At 37.3% G+C, this 22,855-nt stretch overlaps 3 protein-coding genes and 1 non-coding gene across 14 annotated transcripts; 3 read left to right on the top strand and 1 right to left on the bottom strand.

Moving 5' to 3' along the window:
* The first annotated feature begins 12,417 nt into the window (after positions 1-12,417).
* Positions 12,418-15,562, top strand: LOC137735351 (actin-related protein 5). Of its 8 annotated transcripts, none has more exons than XR_015964086.1 (7): positions 12,418-12,603; positions 12,642-12,655; positions 12,753-12,823; positions 13,447-13,563; positions 13,692-13,855; positions 14,110-14,804; positions 14,895-15,562. XR_015964086.1 is itself a non-coding variant. In XM_088696657.1 (7 exons), the coding sequence occupies exons 5-7, from the start codon at positions 14,222-14,224 to the stop codon at positions 15,351-15,353; spliced, it is 756 nt and encodes a 251-aa protein (XP_088552783.1). In that variant the 5' UTR covers positions 12,488-12,655; positions 12,753-12,823; positions 13,452-13,554; positions 13,692-13,855; positions 14,110-14,221; the 3' UTR covers positions 15,354-15,562. The 8 variants fall into 8 exon arrangements, 6 of the variants coding, with proteins under 6 accessions (XP_088552781.1, XP_068330874.1, XP_088552782.1 ...); XR_015964087.1 differs by having other exon boundaries at positions 12,422-12,603; positions 13,447-13,554; XM_088696657.1 differs by having other exon boundaries at positions 12,488-12,655; positions 13,452-13,554; positions 14,110-14,237; positions 14,524-14,804.
* Positions 15,563-16,217: 655 nt separating this feature from the next.
* Positions 16,218-19,836, top strand: LOC137734761 (B-type cell cycle switch protein ccs52B). The gene is made up of 10 exons (XM_068474043.2): positions 16,218-17,008; positions 17,879-18,001; positions 18,120-18,224; positions 18,305-18,484; positions 18,575-18,637; positions 18,749-18,943; positions 19,018-19,119; positions 19,245-19,307; positions 19,419-19,487; positions 19,575-19,836. The coding sequence occupies exons 1-10, from the start codon at positions 16,421-16,423 to the stop codon at positions 19,626-19,628; spliced, it is 1,542 nt and encodes a 513-aa protein (XP_068330144.1). The 5' UTR covers positions 16,218-16,420; the 3' UTR covers positions 19,629-19,836.
* A 75-nt stretch (positions 19,837-19,911) lies between these two features.
* LOC137734763 (uncharacterized) lies at positions 19,912-21,720 on the bottom strand. Of its 4 annotated transcripts, none has more exons than XM_068474046.2 (7): positions 21,568-21,720; positions 21,407-21,493; positions 21,254-21,316; positions 21,046-21,147; positions 20,574-20,661; positions 20,403-20,471; positions 19,912-20,278 (listed from the first exon to the last, which is right to left on the bottom strand). In XM_068474046.2, exons 1-7 carry the CDS (start codon positions 21,643-21,645, stop codon positions 20,154-20,156), a joined length of 612 nt encoding a protein of 203 aa, XP_068330147.1. In that variant the 5' UTR covers positions 21,646-21,720; the 3' UTR covers positions 19,912-20,153. The 4 variants fall into 4 exon arrangements, with proteins under 4 accessions (XP_068330147.1, XP_068330148.1, XP_068330145.1 ...); XM_068474047.2 differs by having other exon boundaries at positions 20,574-20,658; XM_068474044.2 differs by having other exon boundaries at positions 20,403-20,661.
* A 791-nt stretch (positions 21,721-22,511) lies between these two features.
* Positions 22,512-22,662, top strand: LOC137735778 (U4 spliceosomal RNA). Its single transcript, XR_011068688.1, has one exon. It is a non-coding gene; the product is annotated as a U4 spliceosomal RNA (small nuclear RNA).
* The last annotated feature ends 193 nt before the right edge of the window (positions 22,663-22,855 follow it).

Raw genomic sequence — 22,855 nt, 5'->3', positions numbered from 1 at the left:
AATAATAAATATACCCAAGCAACAAAAAGAAAACAAAGCCAACCGAACAAATAGATTTTGACAAATTTGCATTAGGGTCGCCAATTCATATTTTATATAATACAAAGACCATAAAGCAACTGTTTCCGTCCAATCAGTAAAAGAACAATAGTTTCAGATTAGTACACAGCGGCAGAGGTCCCACTATAATTTTACAAAGCTTTTTTATTGGGCGGAGGGAGCTGGAATCTGTCAACTTTGAAGCAGTGAGAATATAAAGAGTTGATGTGACTGAAATTGTGTTGATGTGACTGAAATTGTACGGATGCATAGGGTTGGGAGAGAGAGAGAGAGAGAGAGAGAGAGAGAGAGAGAGAGAGAGAGAGAGAGAGAGAGAGAGAGAGAGAGAGAGAGAGAGAGAGAGGGACATGGCGTCGAAGACGGAGAAGTGGATCAAAGCCAACAGGATCTTTTTCAGATTTTTTATGAGGATCATAAAAATTCGTGAATTGTGTTCATTCATTGTAAATTATGTGATCAGTTTTTATCAAGTACAATTTATGTTTATTTTTAAATAAAAATATTTAAAATAATTTTTAATTTTAAAATATATGATGAACAGATACAATTTATAAATTTTTAAAACCTCACAGAGAATCATGCAAGAATCCGACTCGATCAAAGCGAGCAACGCGCGCGCACAGAAAACACGCTTGATCTCTCGAGTCCTGAGACTCCACCTCGTACGGGTTGTTGAGGTTTCTGCTAATCAGCTCTTAGATCAAGGCAAAGTTTATTGTTCTTTAATCCTAAATCAAGTCCATCTAACTACTGTTTTTATTTTATTTTATTTTATTTTTTTCTCTAGTAGGAAAATACTTCACGATGGAGTCTTGAGATTTTATTGGTTCACAAGCTTCTACCTTTATTTTTACTTCTCATATACCTTCTTAATTTTTTACCGTCGACTTGAATTAATTGAAATAGATCAAGAACAAAAGTCAATGAGGATGTATAAGAAGTAAAAAAACGTGTGTTAATAACACTACTCTAATTGCAACACTCGCATCTTTTCTGATGTTTCCTCTAAAAGAAGTTTATTTATGACCTACCAACGAATAAAAGTTTAAAAATCTGTAGCCTCGACATTCACTTTTGCACTTAAAGTCTTTAATCCAAATTCACCTCCTAATATCACTTATATAACAAATAAAATATATAAAAAAATCTATGTATTCCAATGTTCTGAAAAAAAGGCTTAGACGGCCGCCTAGGCATTGGGCGGTGATGAACTGAGATGTTTTCTTGCAAATCGGTTAGAAAAATTGGATGGGCTCTAGGCGGAGCTACACGGTTTTTATTTTATTTTTAATGAAATTAAAAAATAAAATAAAAAATCCTATCGAAGTCCAAGTGGTTTAAAATTGTGAACTTGTTGTACATGTGTTATCCTATTCCTCACTATAGTTATATGGCATATATGCTTAATGTGTTTTTAAAATTTCGACTTGTTGGATACTCTTTTTGCATTTTATTGTGTTTTTATTATCTTATCCATGGATTTCATATAAGTATAATTTTTTGTAAGTGTCAATATGCACTTATTTACAATAAATTTACCTAAATCCGCCTAGGCACTAGACCCCGCCTAGCGTTTTTTAGAACCTTGATGTATTCTGATTAGTTTACGTAGTTGTAACTGAAATAAACTAGGGTTTGAGTTATAATTAGTGAACTATTCCTTATGCCACGAGGAAGAGTGAAACCCAGATTAATTTCCATAGGCTAAGGGAACTTGCGTGGAATACAATTTTATGGACTTTAGTATTCTAGTTATAGGCACAATAGGGTTTCTAGAATCCGTTAATGTCTAGGATCCTTGAGACAGATGGCTATATAAGTTTGAGGTTCGTATGCACGCTGCAACACTTCACAAACTCTAGAACTCAACATCAATTTATGAATAAGGAGCAACAATAAATAGAAGTGCTTCAAGCTAACTAGTCCTCGTGTTTGATCGTCTAGCAATTCATGTGACAGCCCGTTCCGAAAATTTTAAAACGTACGCGTGAAATACATTAATTTTATTCAAAATAAACATTAAGTACATATTTAAGTAAACCGTTCTTAATATAAAAAAAAAGTTCTAATTCATATCTCATTATTAAATAAGCACTAAAATTAAAATAAAAAACATTATTCTACTCTTCCGCCAGTAGTTCTGGTTCTTGCTGTAGTTTTGCCGCACGTTGATTATCAAACTTCCATTCTCGAAAACGAGACTTGAACATGTTATCGATTGCCTTCATCATATTTGGGTTACTTTTGTTAATGTCCCAATTAGGCTGTCATGCGAAACTTAATAAATTAAAATCCCACTATTATATTAAATTTAACCAATATAATTATTATTTAACTAATAACTTAACACATACAGCTAACTCATCAATCATATGGATCTTCAGCTTCTTGGGGATGGCTCTCCAAGACTCCCAATCCGCAACACATTTGTCACGCACCAATGCTCCAACGTCGAACCAAAAGCTGGCGCGTATATCTAACTTTACAACCCCCATTAATTCGTCAGCAGTGATTTGGTAACGGCTCCCACCATAAGTGTGTCAGACCCGTACCCCAGCTATTTTCTTCTTATCTATCAACAAAATATATATATTCATAATACTGAGGCTAAATAAAAACTTTATACAAAATGCAAAATTTACAATGCAAACCTTTTCTAGAACCTTCGCCATCCATTGTATTTGACAAACGTGCACCACCGTCGGCCATCGCACCAACAATCAAAGAACAAATTGATTATAATCTACAAAATTGTAAAGTGTTTTCATAACTCATTCTGAAGAAGAAGGAGAGTACAAGCGCATATTTATAGGAAGGTTAGGGATTTTGTGCGACGAAGCCTTTGTCGTGCAAACATCTGCAATAAATACGGTTTTGATTCCTCTTATTCACACGCACTGATTGCTCTGACCTAAAAACTGAACAACCTTTGCGTGACGAAGCCTTTGTCGCACAAGGTTTTATCACCTAAACATATAGATTCGAAATATGGCGGTAAGGTCATTCATGTTTTTTACGCCCTTTGCATGACGAATCTGTCATCGCTAAAAATTTTGCGCGATGAACATAATGGATTGTAATTACGAAGTTTACGTAAACATAAACTGACTCGATTTTGCACGACAAATCCTTTGTCGCGCAAATGTTCCGCTAATTATCATGCACTGAATGCTTTGACCCAAAAATTGAATAAACCTTGCGCGACGACACCTTTGTAGCCCAAGGTAGCTGCAGAAAAATCTTCGTCGTGTATTTTTTTCGTGCCAAAAAAAAAATTACTCGCAATTTTCTTATTGACTTTGCGCGATGAGTATTTTTTTTACATTGTGCAAACTTTGTTGTGTGACAAAGTTCTTCGTTGTGCAAAGTGGCACTAACCTTGCACAATGAAGATGTTTTTTTCGTTGCATAAAACGCACTTGCGCGACGATTTTGCTTTGTCACACATCGTGCAAATAGTTTTTCTTACTAGAGTATTGCAATGTCATCACAAACTTATGACTTATTGCAAGGTCATACATTTGTTCATCAATCTGTTTATTTGACTGTTAACTGATGATTTGACAAACTTAAAACCTACATTTATGCCAGTGTGATGTCATAATTTTGGCACATAGGAAAAATAAATAACAAGTAGATTAAGTGCTCACTACTTGTCCTCATACTATAATTTTATGAGAAGCAAAACATTGGAAGCTGGAGACGAGGATGGTGAGCGGATCTGAAAAGAGGTGTGAACTGGTGGCGGTTGTCTGTCGGGTAGGTTAGGCTGGGGAAGGAGGTATCGGGGATGCATGGGTCTGAGTTAGTGGTGGATTGTTAGGGGGAGAGGTAGTGCAAATGCCATTGGATTTCCAAGCCAAAATCAGCCAAGGAATGATCCATATTCCAACACATACAATCCGGGTTGGAGAGACCATCCAAACTTCAAGTGGAGGGAGCCTCAACAACCTCAACAACCTCAACAACAAGGAGGCTTTAGGCAGCAACCCCCGGGCTTTTACACCAAAACCTACGGCAATGATTCAACCCAACCCCAATCTGCCCAAAACCATCAAGGTACGTCTTTAGATAATGCTACACTTCTTAAGTTACTTACCAATTTGTCTCAGGGGCAAGAAAATCAAAACAAAGCATTGCAAAACCAAGAAAAGGCGATGCAAAACCAAGACAAAAGGGTGGACCACTTAGAGAAGCAAATTGGGCAGATTGCGGAGTTTGTAGGGCAATTCCGAGACCAAGGCAAGCTCCCAAGCTCAACCATTGTCAATCCAAAGGGAGGGTTCTAATATTCCAAAGCAATCACTTTGAGGAATGGAAAAGAAGTTGGTACTACATCCACACCACCCAAAACAAGTCTGAATGAAGAGTAGAAGCTGCAACATGAGGAGGAGGATGCAAGCATGCCCACAGCAAGGGTACAAACACCCTTGCTGCAAGCACTTAAGGACCAAAATCCGTCCATTCCATCCCATTTGGCCACCAAAGGTAAGTTGGGTTCAAATTCAATTAATTCTAACCCCGTTCCACCCAATGTTCCTTTTCCTCACAGATTTTTGCAAGCAAAGAAGGAGGAGCATGAGAAAGACATTCTTGAGACGTTTAGGAAAGTTCAAGTCAATATCCCGCACTTTTTGACTTTATGTTATTTATTTTATTTCTAAATTCATTTTTCCATGTGTGTGAAAATTTTGACATCTACATCAACATAAATTTAGGTTCTAAGATTCCCAAATTGTTATTTAACGGTCAAACAAACGCATTGACTAATAATCTTTTTTCTATTAAATGTATGACATTTCAACGAAATCATAAGTCAGTGTATGACATTGTAACGTTTTAAAGATACAGTATGAAGTTGCAATAGAACATATAAACTTAAAAGTGCAAAATGTAAATTTACCCAATTAAATTATATATATTCAGAAAGCTTTAGGAGCCCAAGTATGGTGACTTGGATCATTTTCACATGCCAATGCCAATTCCACAGTTCGAGAGTGAAAACAGAAGGATCTGAATATCTGTCAGCTGGGTGTTGAGAGAGAGGTTTTGCTTTTTGATCTGCTGAGAAATATTCCTTTTAAACCAGTGGCCAGTGGGGACTACGTGCTCCTCTCGTGCTCCCAAACAAGTCCTCCAATTTTCTTTTTCCTTTTTGTTTTGTTCTTTTGTTAATGAGCACCATCTTAGGATGCATAGTTTATGCTTAACTAGTTGGTAAAGTGTTAATCGTCTTCTTAGGAGGCACGATTTAAGACCTTTTTCCAGTCAAGTGTTCAGAAGAAACTTTTCCGATATTTTATGTTTACCATGTCAAAAACGTGATTGAAAGACTTTATTAACTTAAAACTTGATGCAATTATGGATTTTTGAATCACACAAAATTTATTTACCATGCCCTGATATTTTAATTTCGTTAGAGAAACCAACAAACATTATAAATCCTAGAGTTTTTTTAGTATGCACCAGTAGATAATATAAACAAAAATAGTTAGATGTTTGCCATTAAATCTTGGGTAAATTACACTTTCATACCTCAGGTTTGAGGTCTATTTCAATTCCTTACAACATCTTTAAAACATTTCACTTTCATACCTTAACTACTATTTTATTTCAAAATAATACATCCGTTAGATTTTCCATCCAATGGCCTATTAAATGCTGATGTGGCTGCCACATTTGTGCTGATGTGGCTGCCACATGACAAAAAAAAAAAACTTTTTATACATGAACAATATTATAATATTAACCTTAAAAAATTTAAAAATTAAAAATAAAAAACCAGAAAAACCCGAACCCAGATCCCCTTCCCCGCAACCCCACATCCCACCCCCACCCCCTTACCCATCTCTTCCTTCCCGTCCGTCCATCCCCACCCCCTTACCCATCTCTTCCTTCCCGTCCGTTCGTCCCCACCCCCTTACCCATCTTTCCCACTCTTCTTCTTCCTCCACACTAACCCCAACACACTCCCTAACACCCTTTTTTCAATTCCCTCCTTCCCTCTCCTTCTCTAGGGTTTGAGTTTCGAATTCCACCCCTTTCCCGCCTCTTCCCCCGCCACCTTCCGTCTCCCACCTCCACGCATCTCCTTGCCCCAAAACCCATATCCCCCTCCACCTCTCCCACCTCAAAGCCCCCACCTTTAATCACTTCTTTGCTTTTTTTTTCACTGGTTTTCTTAGAAACCCCTGCAAAACCACAACCCAAATACCTGCAACCGTCGAGGAAGGCAAGTGGGTCATTGGGGGGGGGGGAACGGACGGGTTTGGTTTCTTCTTCTTCTAGGGGGAAGGGATTTTGTAAATAGGAGTTGCAAAGAGGTGAGGGGGAAGGAAGAGGATGGGTTGGGTTCGGGTTTTTCTGGTTTTTTTTTTTTTTTTTTTAATTTTATTTTTAGGGTTAATATTATAATATTGTTAATGTATAAAAAAATTATTTTTTTGCCACATGGCAGCCACGTTAGCATTTAACAGACTATTGGATGGAAAATCTAACGGAGGTATTATTTTAAAATAAAATAGTAGTTAAGGTATGAAAGTGAAATGTTTAAAAGATGTTGTAAGGAATTGAAATAGACCCCAAACCTGAGGTATGAAAGTGTAATTTACCCTTAAATCTTTGACCGCATATCTAGCTAAGCCTCAGTTGCACCGGTGATCCGGTACATGTCATATATACAATGGAGCACAATAATTTTTTTCACAAAACCCTAACCTAGTATTCTAGGGCGCACGGCCTAAACTGGTTTTCGAAATGATTGTCAAAAACGAAGCCCTGAAATCTCGCTGAGGACTTGGACTGTGTTTTGACACAAGACAACTGCAGGCAGCTACGTTGCATTACAATTTGCACTAGGATATATAGGTTTAGCTTACCCCATTTAGAAACTACAATGTCCTCGCTCTGCACATCGTATAGCCTCATTTCAGCTGCCCTTTTTTCTTCATTTCTTCTCAACATGCTCTCTCATTTTTCTTTCCCTTCCCACCTTTTGTTTTGTTTTTTGCTTTGGTGTATATATCTGTACGTTAGCTCAGCTCAGATGTATTAGATATATACATATATATATGTATACTTTTAAGTAGCAACTTTTTCTCTTGTCTACCTAATCATCTGAGTCATCTATATTTCGACCAAAAAAATATCATGCTAGAGTTATTAATTTTGTTCACTTAATAATTCATCAAAAGACCCAATACACAAGAGACTTTTAGTGTACTTGGAACATAAATCAGCACATCACGTGTTATAATATAGATGAAGAGAAAATAAATTGTTAAGCGTTTGTCACCATGGCGATAGATCTTAATTTTTGTTTGATACAAATAAATGAAAGCCTTAGGTTTAAATAAATAAGATATTATGAACAAATGAAAACTACTATATATCATTAAATAATCTAAATTTATTGGTTAAATAAATAAATAAATAAAACTAACCACTAAATTTAGTGGGTGTACATATAATGTATTTTTTAAACGAAAAATAAAGATTACAGAGTGAAGCCTCAGGGCAACAAAAATGAGCGAAATCCCAAAGCCACGCTGGTCTCGCCTCAGCAGGAAGGGAATTCAACTACAGAGAAGGGATTGAAGACGAATGACCATAGACGCCAAACGTCAACAACAAATTAAGTTTGCTTCCTATTAGACAGGATGAAATTATATTATGAAATCTGCACGCCAACTTCTGGACGTTGAAAATCAAGGGTGAGAAGATGGCAGGGAGTTGGAGAAACACCATTCAAAGCATCAATAAGAATTTTCGAGTCTTCCTCCACTTCCAGATTCAGGAGACCCTTTGAGAACACCATACGAAGACTATCAACCAGTTAATTTTTTTTTTTTAATAAACAATAATATCTACACTAAGGGGATGGGAGAGTGGGTTAAGTCTCAAAATGAAATTGTAATAATGAAGTTCAAATTCGCTTTTAGCAAAAATCAACCAATTATTAGACTTGCAAATTTTGCACGAACCAGCAAAAGTATATACATGTAACATTGCTGAGTGCAGTTTGATGATTAAGAAATTTCTAACTGTATGGTTAAATGTGAATCTCAAATGATTTTGGCTAGAAATCTTTAATGGCTCTCGGTGTCTTACGCTCTTGCTCTCTACTTTTTCAACCCTAAACCCGAAAAATCCTAAGCTCTTGCTCTCTACTAATTAAGAGGCATTGAGGGAAAAATACTTGTCCCAACCGAATTGAAAGTATATTAAAAAAACAAAAAACTATTAATTGTTGTAGTAATACCATGTGTTTAGAACTTTAGATCAACTAGTTAGGATTTAAGTTACAAGTCTCGACTTGTTTGTGTGTTTGCAAATGGAGAACTTTTAGGTTCTGTGGTGACAAAGATATTATATCAAATCAGTGATCCCATGCATCGAGAGTCGACAGATGGATGATCACGGGAGAAAAGGTTAATTGGCTTTTCTTTCTGGGTTTAGGAGCAATCTGACTCTGACTGAGTATACGTACGTAGATATATATGAACTGTGTTGTGGTGGAAGACACGAACTGTGCCATGCGGGGCTCTTGCTCGTAAGGTTCAGATTTCCCGTTTTGGTAGGTCCTTTCTTTTACACAGTTCTTGAACTGCTCTTTTTATCTCTCTCTCTCTCATATTTATATATTTAGATTTACTTTTTAGTAATCAAATCCAACAGTTTCAACCAGAGCAATCATGGATGGGTAAAAGTAAAAGTACGTATAAATTGGGTAGTAATTGTTCGTGATGCCATGCAATGCAACTCTCATGGCATGGCTATATAGCCACATAGGGAAGGGTTTCATCTCTGCGAAAAAGAAAAAAAAAAACTAGGGTTTGGAAATATCTTTACATTCCCCTATTTCTCTGGCCATTTTGTTCCATCACATGCGATGCTACGACGCCGTGTTACCTTATAACAAGAGATTTTTCAATGTGACCATCATACGAGATGGTACACCACGTATCCCTATATAAATAATGATTTATATGTGTTAAAAGATTAATAACTTAAAATTTAAAATTTTCCGTCACAACTAAATATCTAAGAAAATGTCTTATTGGCCTGTCACTCTGAGTCATCTTATTTAATTAGCTCTCTCTCTCTCTCTCTCTCTCTCTCTCGGCTGCTACGTACAAACAACTTGCCATGGTATAGTACGAAAGTGATCATTTCTTCGGGCTTTTGCGCGTGGCAAAAGGAAACTGGTTAAAAGAGTAAACCCTAATTTCACTCTTCCAAAGTACAAGCTGGATGTAGCATTTGGGGTAGACCTGGCATTCGTATCGTGTTTTTCGTGTTCATATCGTTTTCGTGTCATACCCAATATCTTAACGGGTGGTGTCGTGTAACATCCGCTAAAATAAACAGGTAAAATGACTCGACCCGAAATCGACCTCATAATATTAACAGGTAATATAACCTGACCCGTTATCTGTTAAGGAACATATATTTTGAACCAATAAATAATCAAATGAAAAACATAATACTAAATAAATATAAACATACCATATTATCACATTCAAAACATAAAAACGTATTTCTTTCAAGTATTACATATTTACATACCCAAAATAAGAGCATAATAAAAAATAAAAAAACATTAGAACATTACAAAATATCAAATGTTCAAAAGATTTGCAAAATTAAGGGAGTTATGTTTCAAGGTTTGGAACCTTGCACATTTTCTTACAATCAAACTCTTCAATTCTCATCAATCACCATGGGAAACGGTATTGGAACTTTGGCTTGATATATTGTCTTCAAGAGTTATATTGATGATATTTTCAGTGAGGCTTTCTACATTAGCACTCTCTTCTCATTTATCCTATGGCTATTGTTTAAGTAAAGTCTTTAATAGTTTTTTAATTAATGTAGAAATGTGAAAAATACAAAAAATATATATATAAACACTTGTAATGACAAGCTTTACAACTTTCGTGAAGGGCTTAACTTTGAAACGTGCCACTATAATCATATAAATCATAGATCAAAATTTAACCGTCGATTGTTGTTTACATTTATGCTTCATTTTTCTCACCAAATTTTGTTTTTTCAAATTTTGTTTTTTGAAAACATGATCTATTAGAGGATACAGGAAGATGAACGGTTCGGATCGTTGATATTATGTTCAAAGTTTTACCGTTAGTGAAAATATTGCTTGGTGTTTATAAAGTCTCTACAAACTATATAACATCAACTCATGTTTCAATTAATCGTAAATATCAGGATGTGATATCAAAGATCCGAACCGTTCATCTTCCTACATCCCCCAGTAGATCATGTTTTCAAAAAAGAAAATTTAAAAAATGAAATTCAATATAAAGAATAAAGGCTAAACGACAGTCGATGGTTAAATACAAATTTAAGGTTTATGGATTATAGTGTTGGATTTCAAAGTTGACCCCTTTACGAAAGTTGTAAAGCTTGTCACTATGAGTGATTGTATTTATTTAATTTTTTTTTTTTTTTACATTTCTTAGAGTTCTACAATAATTATTATTAATTTTATTACTTTTACACTCAAATAAAAAAACAATATTCATGACAGTTTGGAGGGTTTTAAAAATCTAAACGATAATGTAAGTGTAACCATTGTCTACTCATGGAGGAATGATGAATCACGAGTGTTTATATATTCTTTCACTTTTTTCATACTTGTAGGAATGTCTTATTGCTTGTACTAATACTATACTAGTTGATTTTACTTTGGACAACAACATGTTAAGTAAAATTTATCCTGTTAATGATAATAAGAAACTCTCATAATAAAAATAAATAAATGAATAAAACTTAATTTTTTTAACTTATATAGAATAATAATACAAAAATATATATTTAATATAGAATATACCAATGTATACAATATGGCTATTGTATTTTATAATAAATTTTTTTTGTAATTAAACTTTAAAATTATAATTTATTTTTCTTAACCAGTCAAAACGGGTTACGCGCGTGTATACCCATTAAGAACCTGTTATTAACGAGTTCTTAACAGGTCACCCGATAATGACTCGATTAGTTATCGTGTTGACCCGAAACCCATTATTTTCGTATCATTTTCATGTCATGTAAGAAACTGCCAGGTCTAATTTGGGGCTTCAAAGATTAAGAATTTCAATGGTATGTTTAATTAATTTGAAGACAGTCAAAAGTGTTTTTAGTTAACCAAAAACGTATTAAGGATTACTTAATTGAAGAAGATCGGTAAGCAACCCTTGAAGAGTGAAACAAGAGTGGTATCCAATGCGAGATATCTAAATCTAACAGATAACAATGCACATATATCGATCCCAAACCTCAATGATTCCCTAGTAGGACAATTAGACAGATCATTTGTACTCCAAATGTTCTTGACTGAGTGAGATTTGGCTGTGCCAGTGCCATTGCCAATGGTACAATAATTCAATCCCTAAAGGACGATATCCTCACCTGGAATGTTTCATCACCACGCCTTAATTTCAATGCCTTTACCACTACTTTTATTATTTGTACTTCCCTTTCACATGTGAACTCTATGTCTGTTGGACTGTTATTATAGTTTCAACAAGTAAATGTTAGACGATGTTAATTGTGTTTTTATTAACAAATGATATTATTTACATTAAGAGAGTGATATCCAATGTTAATTTTGCATTTTCCAAAATTGTAAACCAATTTTCATGATTCTCAAATCAATAGTCATCAAATTTCAGGGCTCAACTCTAGGCAGGTGATGGAGAAATTAACAAGTTGGACTACGATTCAAACAAGGGATATTTTTCGATGGAGCGGTAAAATTAGATAAGAAAGAACACCAACCACGATCAAGTGGCATTTAAGAGATTTAACTCTTCGGTTTTGAGTTTTGTTAAACAATAAGTTAGGCCCCATTGACAATGATACTGTGAAAGTTGATGTAGATTTGATGGTGGAATTTCAAAATTTTCATATTTATTACTATTACTATTATCATTTATTTTATTTTTTATATGCAAAGAGTTTGTAATTAAAGTGATTCGCAACGTACATTTATTCATAATTTCATGCACTTTAGGTATTCTGTTCGATTCTTGACTCATGTTCTCCAATATCACTTGTACAACGTGAATGTAAATTTGTTACAACAGCTCGTATTAAAGAGAAACAAATCACTAAAATTCCTAAAAATGGCATATAGCCTTATGATGCTCGAGTAAAATTCCATGCAACTAAATTCCCCAGAGGGACGCAAAACAATAATATGGGCTTTGTCTGAGCCCAATTTAGCCCAGTCTTTTGGGGGCCCAGCAGAGTAGAAAAGCGGGAGGAACTTCCGAGTGGGCTTCAATATGTTGGCGGCAAAACCTGTTAGAGCGAAACTTCAGTGAGCTTTGAAACCCGACCCGGTTCAATTCTGGTACTGTGCATGTCTGCTTCTTCTGTACCATGGTTGAACACTCGAACTGCAACAGAAGAAGCAGAGAAAGCTACGGCACAAAACGCAGGCATGGCCTCGGCTTCCTCCATTCGAAATGCCGTTTATCCCCAAAATTCAACGGTAGTCCGATTACAGACGCTTCCCCTCCTCCACTCCCATCGTCATCGACAATGGCGCCTCCTATTTCCGCATCGGGTATAGCCTCGCAAGAACCCTAATTTCAACTTCTGTGTGCATAAATTTGTGGCTATTTTTTTTCATTTCTTCGTTTTTATTTGGGAGCAATTTTCAGGTGGGCAGGAGAGACCGAGCCTCGTGTTATTTTCCGCAACATTGTTCAGAGACCTCGACACAAAGCCACTGGTACGGTTGATTTTCTCACTGTTATGTATTTTTGGGAGCTTAATTTGCAAGATTCGTGCACAATTTTGTATTATTATCGAAGGTAGTAACTTTAAAAAAAATATATCAAAAAATTAAAAAAACTGTATTCCGGGGAAACTGTGGCCATTGTTGGGGACCATGATCCTGCATTGTTGAAATACTTTGATTGCACGCGGTCAGGACCTCGCTCAGCTTTTGACAACAATGTTGTTTTCCGGTTTGAAATTATGGAATATGTAAGTTCAGTTTACTGTTGATTGTATTCTATATTGGTAGCCTCACGCAAAATGGACCATTCGTTTCTTCGTTTTATTATACTTGCTGAAGCTCTAGATTTTGATTATGAAGGTTCTCTTTGTTAAAAGCAGATTTCTTTTCTACCATGATTTTGTCTATCTTGAAGCCAGTTCTTTTTAATGATGGATTGCCAATATCAGCTTGCATGAATGATATGCAATAGTGTGTTCTTGTTTTTCTAGATTGTTACAAGCGTATTTAAATTTAATGATTTTTTTTTTTTTTTTTTTATGCAAGGTTTCAGATCAGTTTGTATATTCAATTCATAAGACCTTTTCCTTAAGTTTGTGTTCATTTGAGGGCAGAACAGATTGATCATCCGATCCTGATTACTGAATGCGTGGGCAACCCAGTTCACTCTTGCAGTAAAATGGCTGAACTTTTGTTTGAGACATGTGGAGTTCCATCTATAGGTATCAACGGTAACTTAAAATTTTATCTCTTCAGACATGCTTCCACACTGAGCCTTTGGTCCTGTGTAGTTTTTGCTCCCTCTATTATGTCTATTTTTGTTCAGTTATTTAATTTTTCTTCATTTCCATACTTACAGCATATGATGTTGATGCTGCATTCAGCTACAAGTATAATCAGCGGCATGGGGTTTGTGACAAACATGGTCTTGTTATCTGTCCTGGCTTTAGGAGAAGACAGAACCTGTAGGAAGCGAAAGGTTTCCTCTTTTAAATGTACCTGACAACATGCTCACCTGAGCAGGTATATGTCAACTCTCTTTCACATTCCCCACCATTTTGAAGTCATTGTCTATTGCACTTTCAAGATGTATGCATAGTCTGCACACAATTCATTGCTCTGAAACTTATTTACGACTCAAAAAACCTGAAGTCCTCTCCGTAAACCCAACATTTGAAGACAGCGTCAACCAGAGGGCGTCAGAGCTTTTCCTTATTTCATACTTTTAGGTTTCCTCTCGTCATTAATGTAGTCGTTTGGTATTGTTCTCTTGACAGCTGAAGGAGAAAAAGAGACGGCTGTTCCTAAAAACCACATCCGAAGGCCGGTAGCGAGCTAAACAGAAAGGTCATGAAGAAGAACTAGCGCGGGAAAAGAAAAATCAACAAGATGAGCAAAAACAATTGTATGTGACACATGATTTTTTTAATTTCTGAACCAGAAAATAAAAATCGATTTGTTGTGGTCACACTTTAAGGAGAGAAGGGTTAATTCATGTTTTCCAAAATTAAGATTTTGTGTGGTTCACTGCTTAGCATGCTAGATTCCTCTTGATTATTTTAGGGATTTTGTAATGTGTACTTTCTCCTCATCAATTAGTTTTGTATTCTCCTTTTCTCTTTATTGTGGAGAAAACCCAGAACTTTATCCGGAGCAGTTGCATGCTAAATATAAAGATCTTTCTGAGAAAGTTGAACAGAAAAAACGACTTAAGACAAATGGCGGGGCTCATACAAATGGGAATAATTTTTCTGGAAATGTTGGCCGTGGGGAGAGATTAAATGCTGCAGAAAGGGAAAGGTTGCGCCTTTTGACAACAGCAGCTTTTGATCACGGCAAGGGTGAGGATACTTTCGGTGCCAAAGATGAAGATTGGCAACTGTACAAACTCATGAGCAAAGATAACAATGATGATGACGGGGGATCAGATGTGGATGAAGCAGAGCTAGCACATCTATCTTCGAGGCTCAAGGTCAGTTTATTCTGGTTCACTTATGTGTTGCCTGTGATTTCCATTGTTGTTCGATTCATGATTATTTATCTTGGATCATTGCTTTGACAGGAAGTAGACCCAACATTTGTTCCCAAACCAGATAATGCAAACCCTCAATCTGTTGAAGCACCACGGTTTTGTCCTCTCACCCAGGAAGATTTTGAAATTGTTTTCGGCATTGAAAGGTTCAGATGCCCAGAGATCTTATTTCATCCCAACTGGATTGGGATCAACCAGGCAGGCTTAGATGAGATGACTGGGGTGTCACTGAGGAGGCTGCCGACTAAGGTCCAAGAGCTGGAGGAGAGGCTAACCAGTTCAATATTTATGACTGTTGGGAGTAGTCTTTTTCCTGGCATGAGCGAGGGCTTGGAGGCTGGAATCCGGATGAAGCTGCCGTGTGGTTCTCCCATAAGGATAGCCAAGGCATTGGATCCGATATTAGATGCATGGCGCGGGGCTTCCACTTACGCTGCTGAGTCCCATTTCCCGACACAAACTTTCAGCAAGGAAGAGTATTATGAGTAGGGTGAAGACTGTGTCCGGAGATACCAGTTTCGGTATTATACATTGTGGTTGTTTTGTTTTGGTCACCCTTCTTACTGTATGTCCATTGAATGGCACTAAACTCAGCTTCTTCCATAACACGCTGATATTGTATGGCATTATTGATGTTGTTAAACCTAGATGCATACAACATGTTAATATCGTTGATGAAATAGCCTCATTCCTCTCGAGCGTCTCCATTTGTTACAATTTTGTGTTTTATGGCCCTTGGAATGCTAATGTTCTATCTCTCACACTTTTAAAACTCCATGCATATCTCTCTTGGTGTGAGAGTTTTTCTAATATGCGGTACTCGGGCGACAATTGTACTCATCCAAACCAAACCCAAACCCTAAAAGAACTTTTTAGTTAAGGAATGACACAATAATGTTGCGTTACAAATACATAAATATTTAATAGTATAACACATTGTACTTAATATACTATTCCCTGAGATATATATTTTCTGTTAGTCATATCATAACACGTGGATTAGTATCACTACTAGTCCATAATTACTCAATCCCTCCATAAAAAATAGAAAGAATATATGGTAAAAAGCACAATGGTAGCTCTTTGTTGCCAAAAATTCTACTACATTTTAGTATACGACACATATGGGATATACAGTTATGAATTTAATGAATAATAATCTAACGATAAAAAATTCCGATGCATTGAATCACAATAGATTTAAATGCCAAACAATAAACAATTGACTTCAAAGCAACGGCCTACTTTTGTAACTACACCAAACTGCCAGCTTTAGACGAGCTCGAGCAAAGCAAAAAAAATGACCGTTGTAGCATTCTATACATGCACATTGCGCGTCTTACATTTTTATTTACAGAAATTTAAAAAAATTAAATTAAAAGAAAAAACCCCAGCACCGCTCCTATAAACCCCACTGTTATTCGACCGTTACAAGTCTTCCTCCACACTGAACCAAGAGAGAGAAACTCTAGAGAGAGAGAGGCCGGACTTTCCATCCATTGCTGGTCCTTTGGCCTCCTCTTTCTTCTTTCAAAAACCCCATTAATTATACCTATATGATATCGTCACATTCTTCAGACCCAGCAACCCAGCACCTCCTCCTCCAAGCAACCAAGAACCGTATCCGAGAAAACCCGGCAATGGAGTCACCTCAAGCGAGGAAATCCGGGCTCAACCTCCCCACCGGGATGTCCGAGACACTGCTCCGCCTCGATTCCGTGCCGGTTTCCTTTCGGGCGGTTTCCAGTCTCTCAGCATCGCCCGGTTCTTGTCGGGCGATTTCGAACCTGTCCTCGCCGTCCAAGTCCTCGACTTGCAGCGACAGATTCATCCCCTGCAGATCCTCTTCGCGGCTTCACACGTTCGGGCTCAACGAGAAGGCCTCGCCGGTGAAAGAAGGCGGCAACGAGGCGTATGCCAGATTGTTGAAATCGGAGCTTTTCGGGTCTGATTTCGGGTCTTTTTCTCCTGCAGGTGGTGCGGCGTCCCCAATGAGTCCCAGCAAGAACATGTTGCGGTTCAAGACGGAGAACTCTGGACCCAACTCGCCGTATTCGCCTTCCCTTCTGAGAAATGACAGTGGGTTTTCCAGTGAGACGACGCCTCCCAAGCCTCCTCGCAAGGTCCCCAAGACACCCCATAAGGTAATTAATTATCCCCTGTAACCTGTTCTTCCCTCTTTAGATCTTTAATTTTTAATGTTAATTTTGAAAATTTTGGCGGCTTAGGAATACGAAAGACAGAACCTTGCTAAGAAAAAAGTGATTAAAATAGTTTAATTTAGCTAAATATAGCTTAATTCAGCTCAATTTAGCTTAATTAGCTTAATTGTAATGCAGTAGCAAGTTGATCTGATGGATTAGACCATCTTCAATAGTTGGGCTAAAAGCCAAATATTTTAGCCCGGAAAATTTAGTTTTTAGCCTATAAACAATTTTTCTGTTCAAACCGTTCTAACCTAAAATATTTTAGCCTGGGATTATTAAATAATGAACTTAGGCTTTTTTTTTTGGTTAAATTAAATTTAAAAAAATAAATAAATATGCAGACTGCCGTAAATTAATTCTATGAACATTTTAATCTAAAAAAATTTAAATTCTGATAAATATTGGGTGGAGTCCACTTCGATTTCTGGGCTAAATTTTGGGGGGAATTTGGCCTTGGTTTAGCATTTAGCATTTAGCCCAAATTTTCCCCTTGGGTTAGAGAGGTTTTGGGGGGGGGGGTAATTTGGCTTTTAGCCCACCATTGGAGGTGGTCTTAGATTACGAGAATGGTTGATTTGAAAAGCTGCATTTCCTATGCTAGTTTGCAGGATTACTCGATACATGTCATAATTTTTTTTTTTGATAAGTTGGTATATCATCATACTAGCATTGATAATATGATATTATGTCGATATTATGATGTTGATATCGTGTAAGTAATAGCTTGATATTTTGTTGGTATGGCTAAGAAGGGAATTATAGGGGAAAATTAAAATGGTTGATCTTAAAAGGCTTGATGGGTTGCAGGTTCTGGATGCTCCATCACTACAAGATGACTTTTACTTGAACCTTGTGGACTGGTCTTCCCAAAATGTCCTTGCAGTTGGACTGGGGACCAGTGTTTATCTTTGGAGTGCATCAAACAGCAAGGTGAGTTTAAACATAGATTTCCAACTTTGTGATTCTGTGGTTTCGAAGTCTAATCCAAAAGCTGTCTCTGCCACTTTCTTCAGTTTGTAGTAGTTTGTGATGCATTGTTTTTCCTCAGGTGACAAAACTCTGTGACTTGGGGCCTAATGACGGCGTGTGCTCTGTCCAATGGACACGGGAGGGGTCATACTTGTCAATTGGCACAAGTCTTGGTCGAGTTCAGGTAGCTATTTGTTTGAATCGATAGTCCTCTGATTTACACTTGATAGACAGATGGCCATTAATTGTGATGTTTTGTTCTAGGTTTGGGATGGGACGCAGTGCAAGAGGGTTCGAACGATGGGCGGGCATCAAACAAGGACTGGAGTTTTGGCGTGGAACTCGCGCATATTAGCTTCAGGAAGCCGAGACCGGAACATACTTCAACATGATCTTCGAGTCCCAGACAATTACATCAGCAAGCTTGTTGGCCACAAGTCTGAGGTATGAAGACTTCAAAAGATTTTGTGATTAAATGAGGTTCTTGGGAAAACGCAAACAAAATGAACTTTTCTTCAAATTTCAATTCTTCAGGTATGTGGGCTGAAATGGTCCAATGACGACAGGGAACTTGCATCCGGTGGCAATGATAATCAGGTAGCCATTACTAAGCTGTTTATTTTTTATTTTTTTCCCGTTCGTGTTCTCTTCTCTTGCTCTCTTCTATGTTTCAGTCAATGGCTAACTTAGTGGCTTGTTGGTGACCAGCTCTTGGTCTGGAACCAGCATTCTCAGCAACCGGCTTTGAGGCTGACAGAGCACACAGCTGCTGTCAAGGCCATTGCATGGTCACCCCACCAGAGTGGCCTTCTCGCATCTGGAGGCGGAACTGCTGACAGAAGTATTCGGTTCTGGAACACTACAAACGGCCACCAATTGAACAGCATCGACACAGGAAGCCAGGTACATTTCAGTTCTGTTATTCCTACAAGCAAAGAGAATACCCTCAACTCACTCGAGTCGACTTAAACTTACAGGTCTGCAATCTTACATGGAGTAAGAATGTGAATGAGATAGTCAGCACTCATGGGTACTCCCAGAATCAAATTATGGTTTGGAAGTATCCATCCATGGGAAAGGTTGGCCTTTTCATTTTAAACTTTGTAAATGTTCAAATCGACTTGAAGCATAAGAAAATGCAGAAAAAACCTTTTCTGGTTGCAAGCTTTCTATCTAATTCCTTCCGGAATGTCCTCTTGTATAGGTTGCCACTTTAACCGGCCATAGCATGCGAGTTCTGTACCTTGCAATGTCACCAGATGGTCAGGTATTGCACCATTTTTGCCACCCCGTATACGCCACCCTGTATACGCACAAGTTCTTGTTTGTTTAAGCCTAAATTTCTGTTCTAACCCAAATAAAATTGCTTTTACTGCAGACAATAGTCACGGGTGCCGGGGATGAGACTCTAAGATTCTGGAACGTCTTCCCATCTGTGAAGACACATGTATGCATGAATATCATGATCCAATCTTCCCTCCCAAATCTGTTACGACTTCTTTTCTGATCCTTTTCTTTTCGTTTGTTATTTCAGACATCAGTGAAGGATACAGGTCTTTGGTCACTAGGACGAACTCAGATTCGATGATTCTCTTGCACATATACATGAAGCGATATCTTGTAAATGGAGATGCTCTTATTTTCTTTGTGGTCAGAAGAATACTGTAATTTATCGGTAGTGAAAACACAAATTTTCTTCTTTTTCTTTGGTTCTTTTACCCCACACGAAGTTTTTGGATTTTGTAAAGTGTTCTCGTCTGATTAAGAAATTCAATAATATACATTTTCGGTGTTCATTTCCAGAGCCTCCTATCTAACATTCATAATTTTCATCAGTTCCTTTCTGTTAGCTCAAAGATCTAAGAAACGTGTACGACATCGCAACTTGGTTCATAAAATAGAAGTGAAAACCAATAACAACATCAGTAACATTCAATCGTAATCTTTCGAAAGACACATTTAGTACAAGGTCGTTGAAAGGAATGTGGTATGGTTCAATTCAGGACACAATAATTCACAGCCGCCAATCGATCAGTTTACTCGTCTTGCAAAACACCTACAATGTTCAGAAATGCTGGATTTCTACTCCTAAGTTTGGGGTGCAATCTTCGTTCTAAGTCTTTGCCTGCGACTGCAGACCTTGACATATCAAATAAATCTCTCTTGACGATGATCTTGTAGCTTTAGGCCTCAACAGCGATGCCTTTCTAAACAGCGGTTTGCAAATCTTGTTGATTTCTACAGAACAAACGGCCAGAAGATGGGTAAAAAAATATATCCAAACAGAGCTTCAATGGAGCAATTACTGCTACTATGTTACCAGACCAAAGGGGAAAAACAAGAAAGGAATTAAGAAAATGACCTTGCACATCTTCACTCTCTAAAAGCTTTATCACAAGATTGCCTCCCCTTCGCAATACACCGTTATCATCTGAAATTATAGTTGCCCCATCATTACTTTCCTCTGTTTGAATTTCGTTATTGCAATGAGCTAAGGCAGCTCCACCAACAGCCAAATTCAGTGCTTGCATACCTAACTCGAGCGATAAAGCTGCATCTTTACTTGAGATTCCAGAAACGAGGGGACACATATCCGAGAGTACCACAGAAAACCCTTTCTGCTGCACAAACACAACGGCAAAACCATGAATCTCTTCCCTATTCCTATCCTACATCTGCAAGAGGATCCTATAAACGTTTTCCTTCGCAAAAAGCTAAGGTTGGTTTTTATTAAGTTGGAAATTCATGTGCACATGGTACAATGTCAAAAGTTGGCAAGGAACCAAAATATTATTTGTCTCACACCTTGAAACATCCTGAAACAGGGTTGAAGGACAACGTGATCATAAATCGAAACAACAGCATATTTAACCAAGTTTCTAACAATTCTTGGTCATAAAAAGTTGCTGTGAAGATTTGAATTGTTCTCACAATCGAAAGACATAAATTAGCAAAAGCAATTTGAACCATTGTTAATTAAAGCTAAGAAGCTAAGACAACAATACCTGTGGAGATAGTTCCCTGACATGGGCTCTGGGGAGTTTCATCACATCGGCGCAAACAGTTTGAACCCTCGAATCACAATGCTCAGCTGGAACCTTCACCTTCTGTTCTGCAAATTCCGCATTTCACAACCCAATTACTCTATATAAATGATCGAATAAACAGAAAAAGAAAGAAAATAAATCGCGAAAGGATAGTGCAAAATGAGACCTTGAGATCAATCCCGACAACAAGGCCGCCATTTTTTAGGGGACCCAAGCTCTGGCAAGCCACCTGCAAATTTCAACAAAAACCCATGAATGTTATGAGAAGACAATCGAAATTTGAGTATAAAGTTAGGATTTTGAAACGACCAAAAAGGACCTGAAGCCAAGCGCCGGGAGCACAGCCGAGGTCGAGAACAGAGGAGCCAGGGGTTATGAGCTTGTACTGTTTCTGCATCTGAAGCAGCTGTTGAAAGATGTGGGTGGGTTAGTGGCAATTAGAGACATGAATTTTAGGAAAAATGGTAAATCAATGAATACCTTGAAGGCCGAGCGAGCCACATAGCCCAGGCGTTGAGCCTCTCTGTAGAAGAAATCTGGTTTTCCTGCCCCACTCATCTTTACCCCTTTCTTCCTCTCTGTTTCTTCTTCGCAATAAAACCCTAAACCCCAACCAACAGCGAGTTTTTTTTTTTTTTTTTTTTTTTTTTTTTAAACTTGTATATGACCAAAAACGTCACCTAAGGTGAACTCCCATTTTTTTTTTCTTTTTTTTTTTTCAAATATCACCCTTAATCTCCTTAATTAAATTGATAATGCGGTAGAATTGTGACTAAATTGTGCGATTGATTTTCTTTTCATGCTACTAAATAACTAAATATTAACCGGGAAGAAAACGAAGCTCCATGATGACAATTTTTTGTTTATGTTGTGCCAATTTGGTTTCCATACCAATCCACAAACGAATCGATACTTATCATGTCATTATTTTGACAAACAATCAAATTAGCAAATAGCTAAAAGATATATATGAGTACGACTTTTTTTTTTTTTAAACAAACGATACTATTTACACTAAGAGGTGAGGGAGTGGCTAAATCTCTCAATGAGCTAGTAATAATATGGTTCAATTTTGTTTTGGCGAGAATTGAACCTAAGATCTCTCACTTACAAATGAAAAGGAATATCACTAGACCGTAGTACTAAATAGCATATAAGTACGACTTTTAACTCTCATAATACAATATTATTGTGAGGAAATTGAAACGTGTAAATCGTAATAGCGCTGAATTCTGAGGTGGGTTATTGCCTACAATAAAATGCAATTTTGTTGGATAAAGTAGGTAGCTGTTGAATGGGGGAAAAGCGAGGAATACAATACAATTGGTGAGACAAAGTTGTTGCTTTTGTCCCACATCGCCCAGAGATAGATGGGAAGCTGCTGGAGAGATTATAAAATGGAACAGAAGCAAAAATCACAAACCATCTTTGCGCTTGGGGCAATGACGCAGCTAATGAGGTTCTAACCGAGGCGCGTCTATTGCTGGTTGAAAACTATTTCCAAACCCCCTCACTGGCCTGGGTTCAGCCTGGGCCTCTGAGAATTTCTGGAAGGGCTCCCTTCGGGGTAAAGCCCTACAATTCCAAGTTCAAATTTCTTGCTGTTGATGGCTTATTGGAGTAAATAATAGCGGATGAAAATAGTCATTGTAAGTACAACAGAAACTACAGATACTGTAAATTAAGATAAATAAAATTACAAGATTGTCCCTCATGCTGGATGCCGCAATTACCGGGAGAAATATGATTTAAACAGCGGCATGAAACT

The sequence above is a fragment of the Pyrus communis genome, chromosome 7 (assembly GCF_041283825.1).
Source record: "Pyrus communis isolate YQ-2024b chromosome 7, ASM4128382v1, whole genome shotgun sequence".
Taxonomy (NCBI): domain Eukaryota; kingdom Viridiplantae; phylum Streptophyta; class Magnoliopsida; order Rosales; family Rosaceae; genus Pyrus; species Pyrus communis.
Note: the sequence above shows the minus strand (reverse complement) of the source record. Positions and strands in the feature narration are given on the sequence as shown.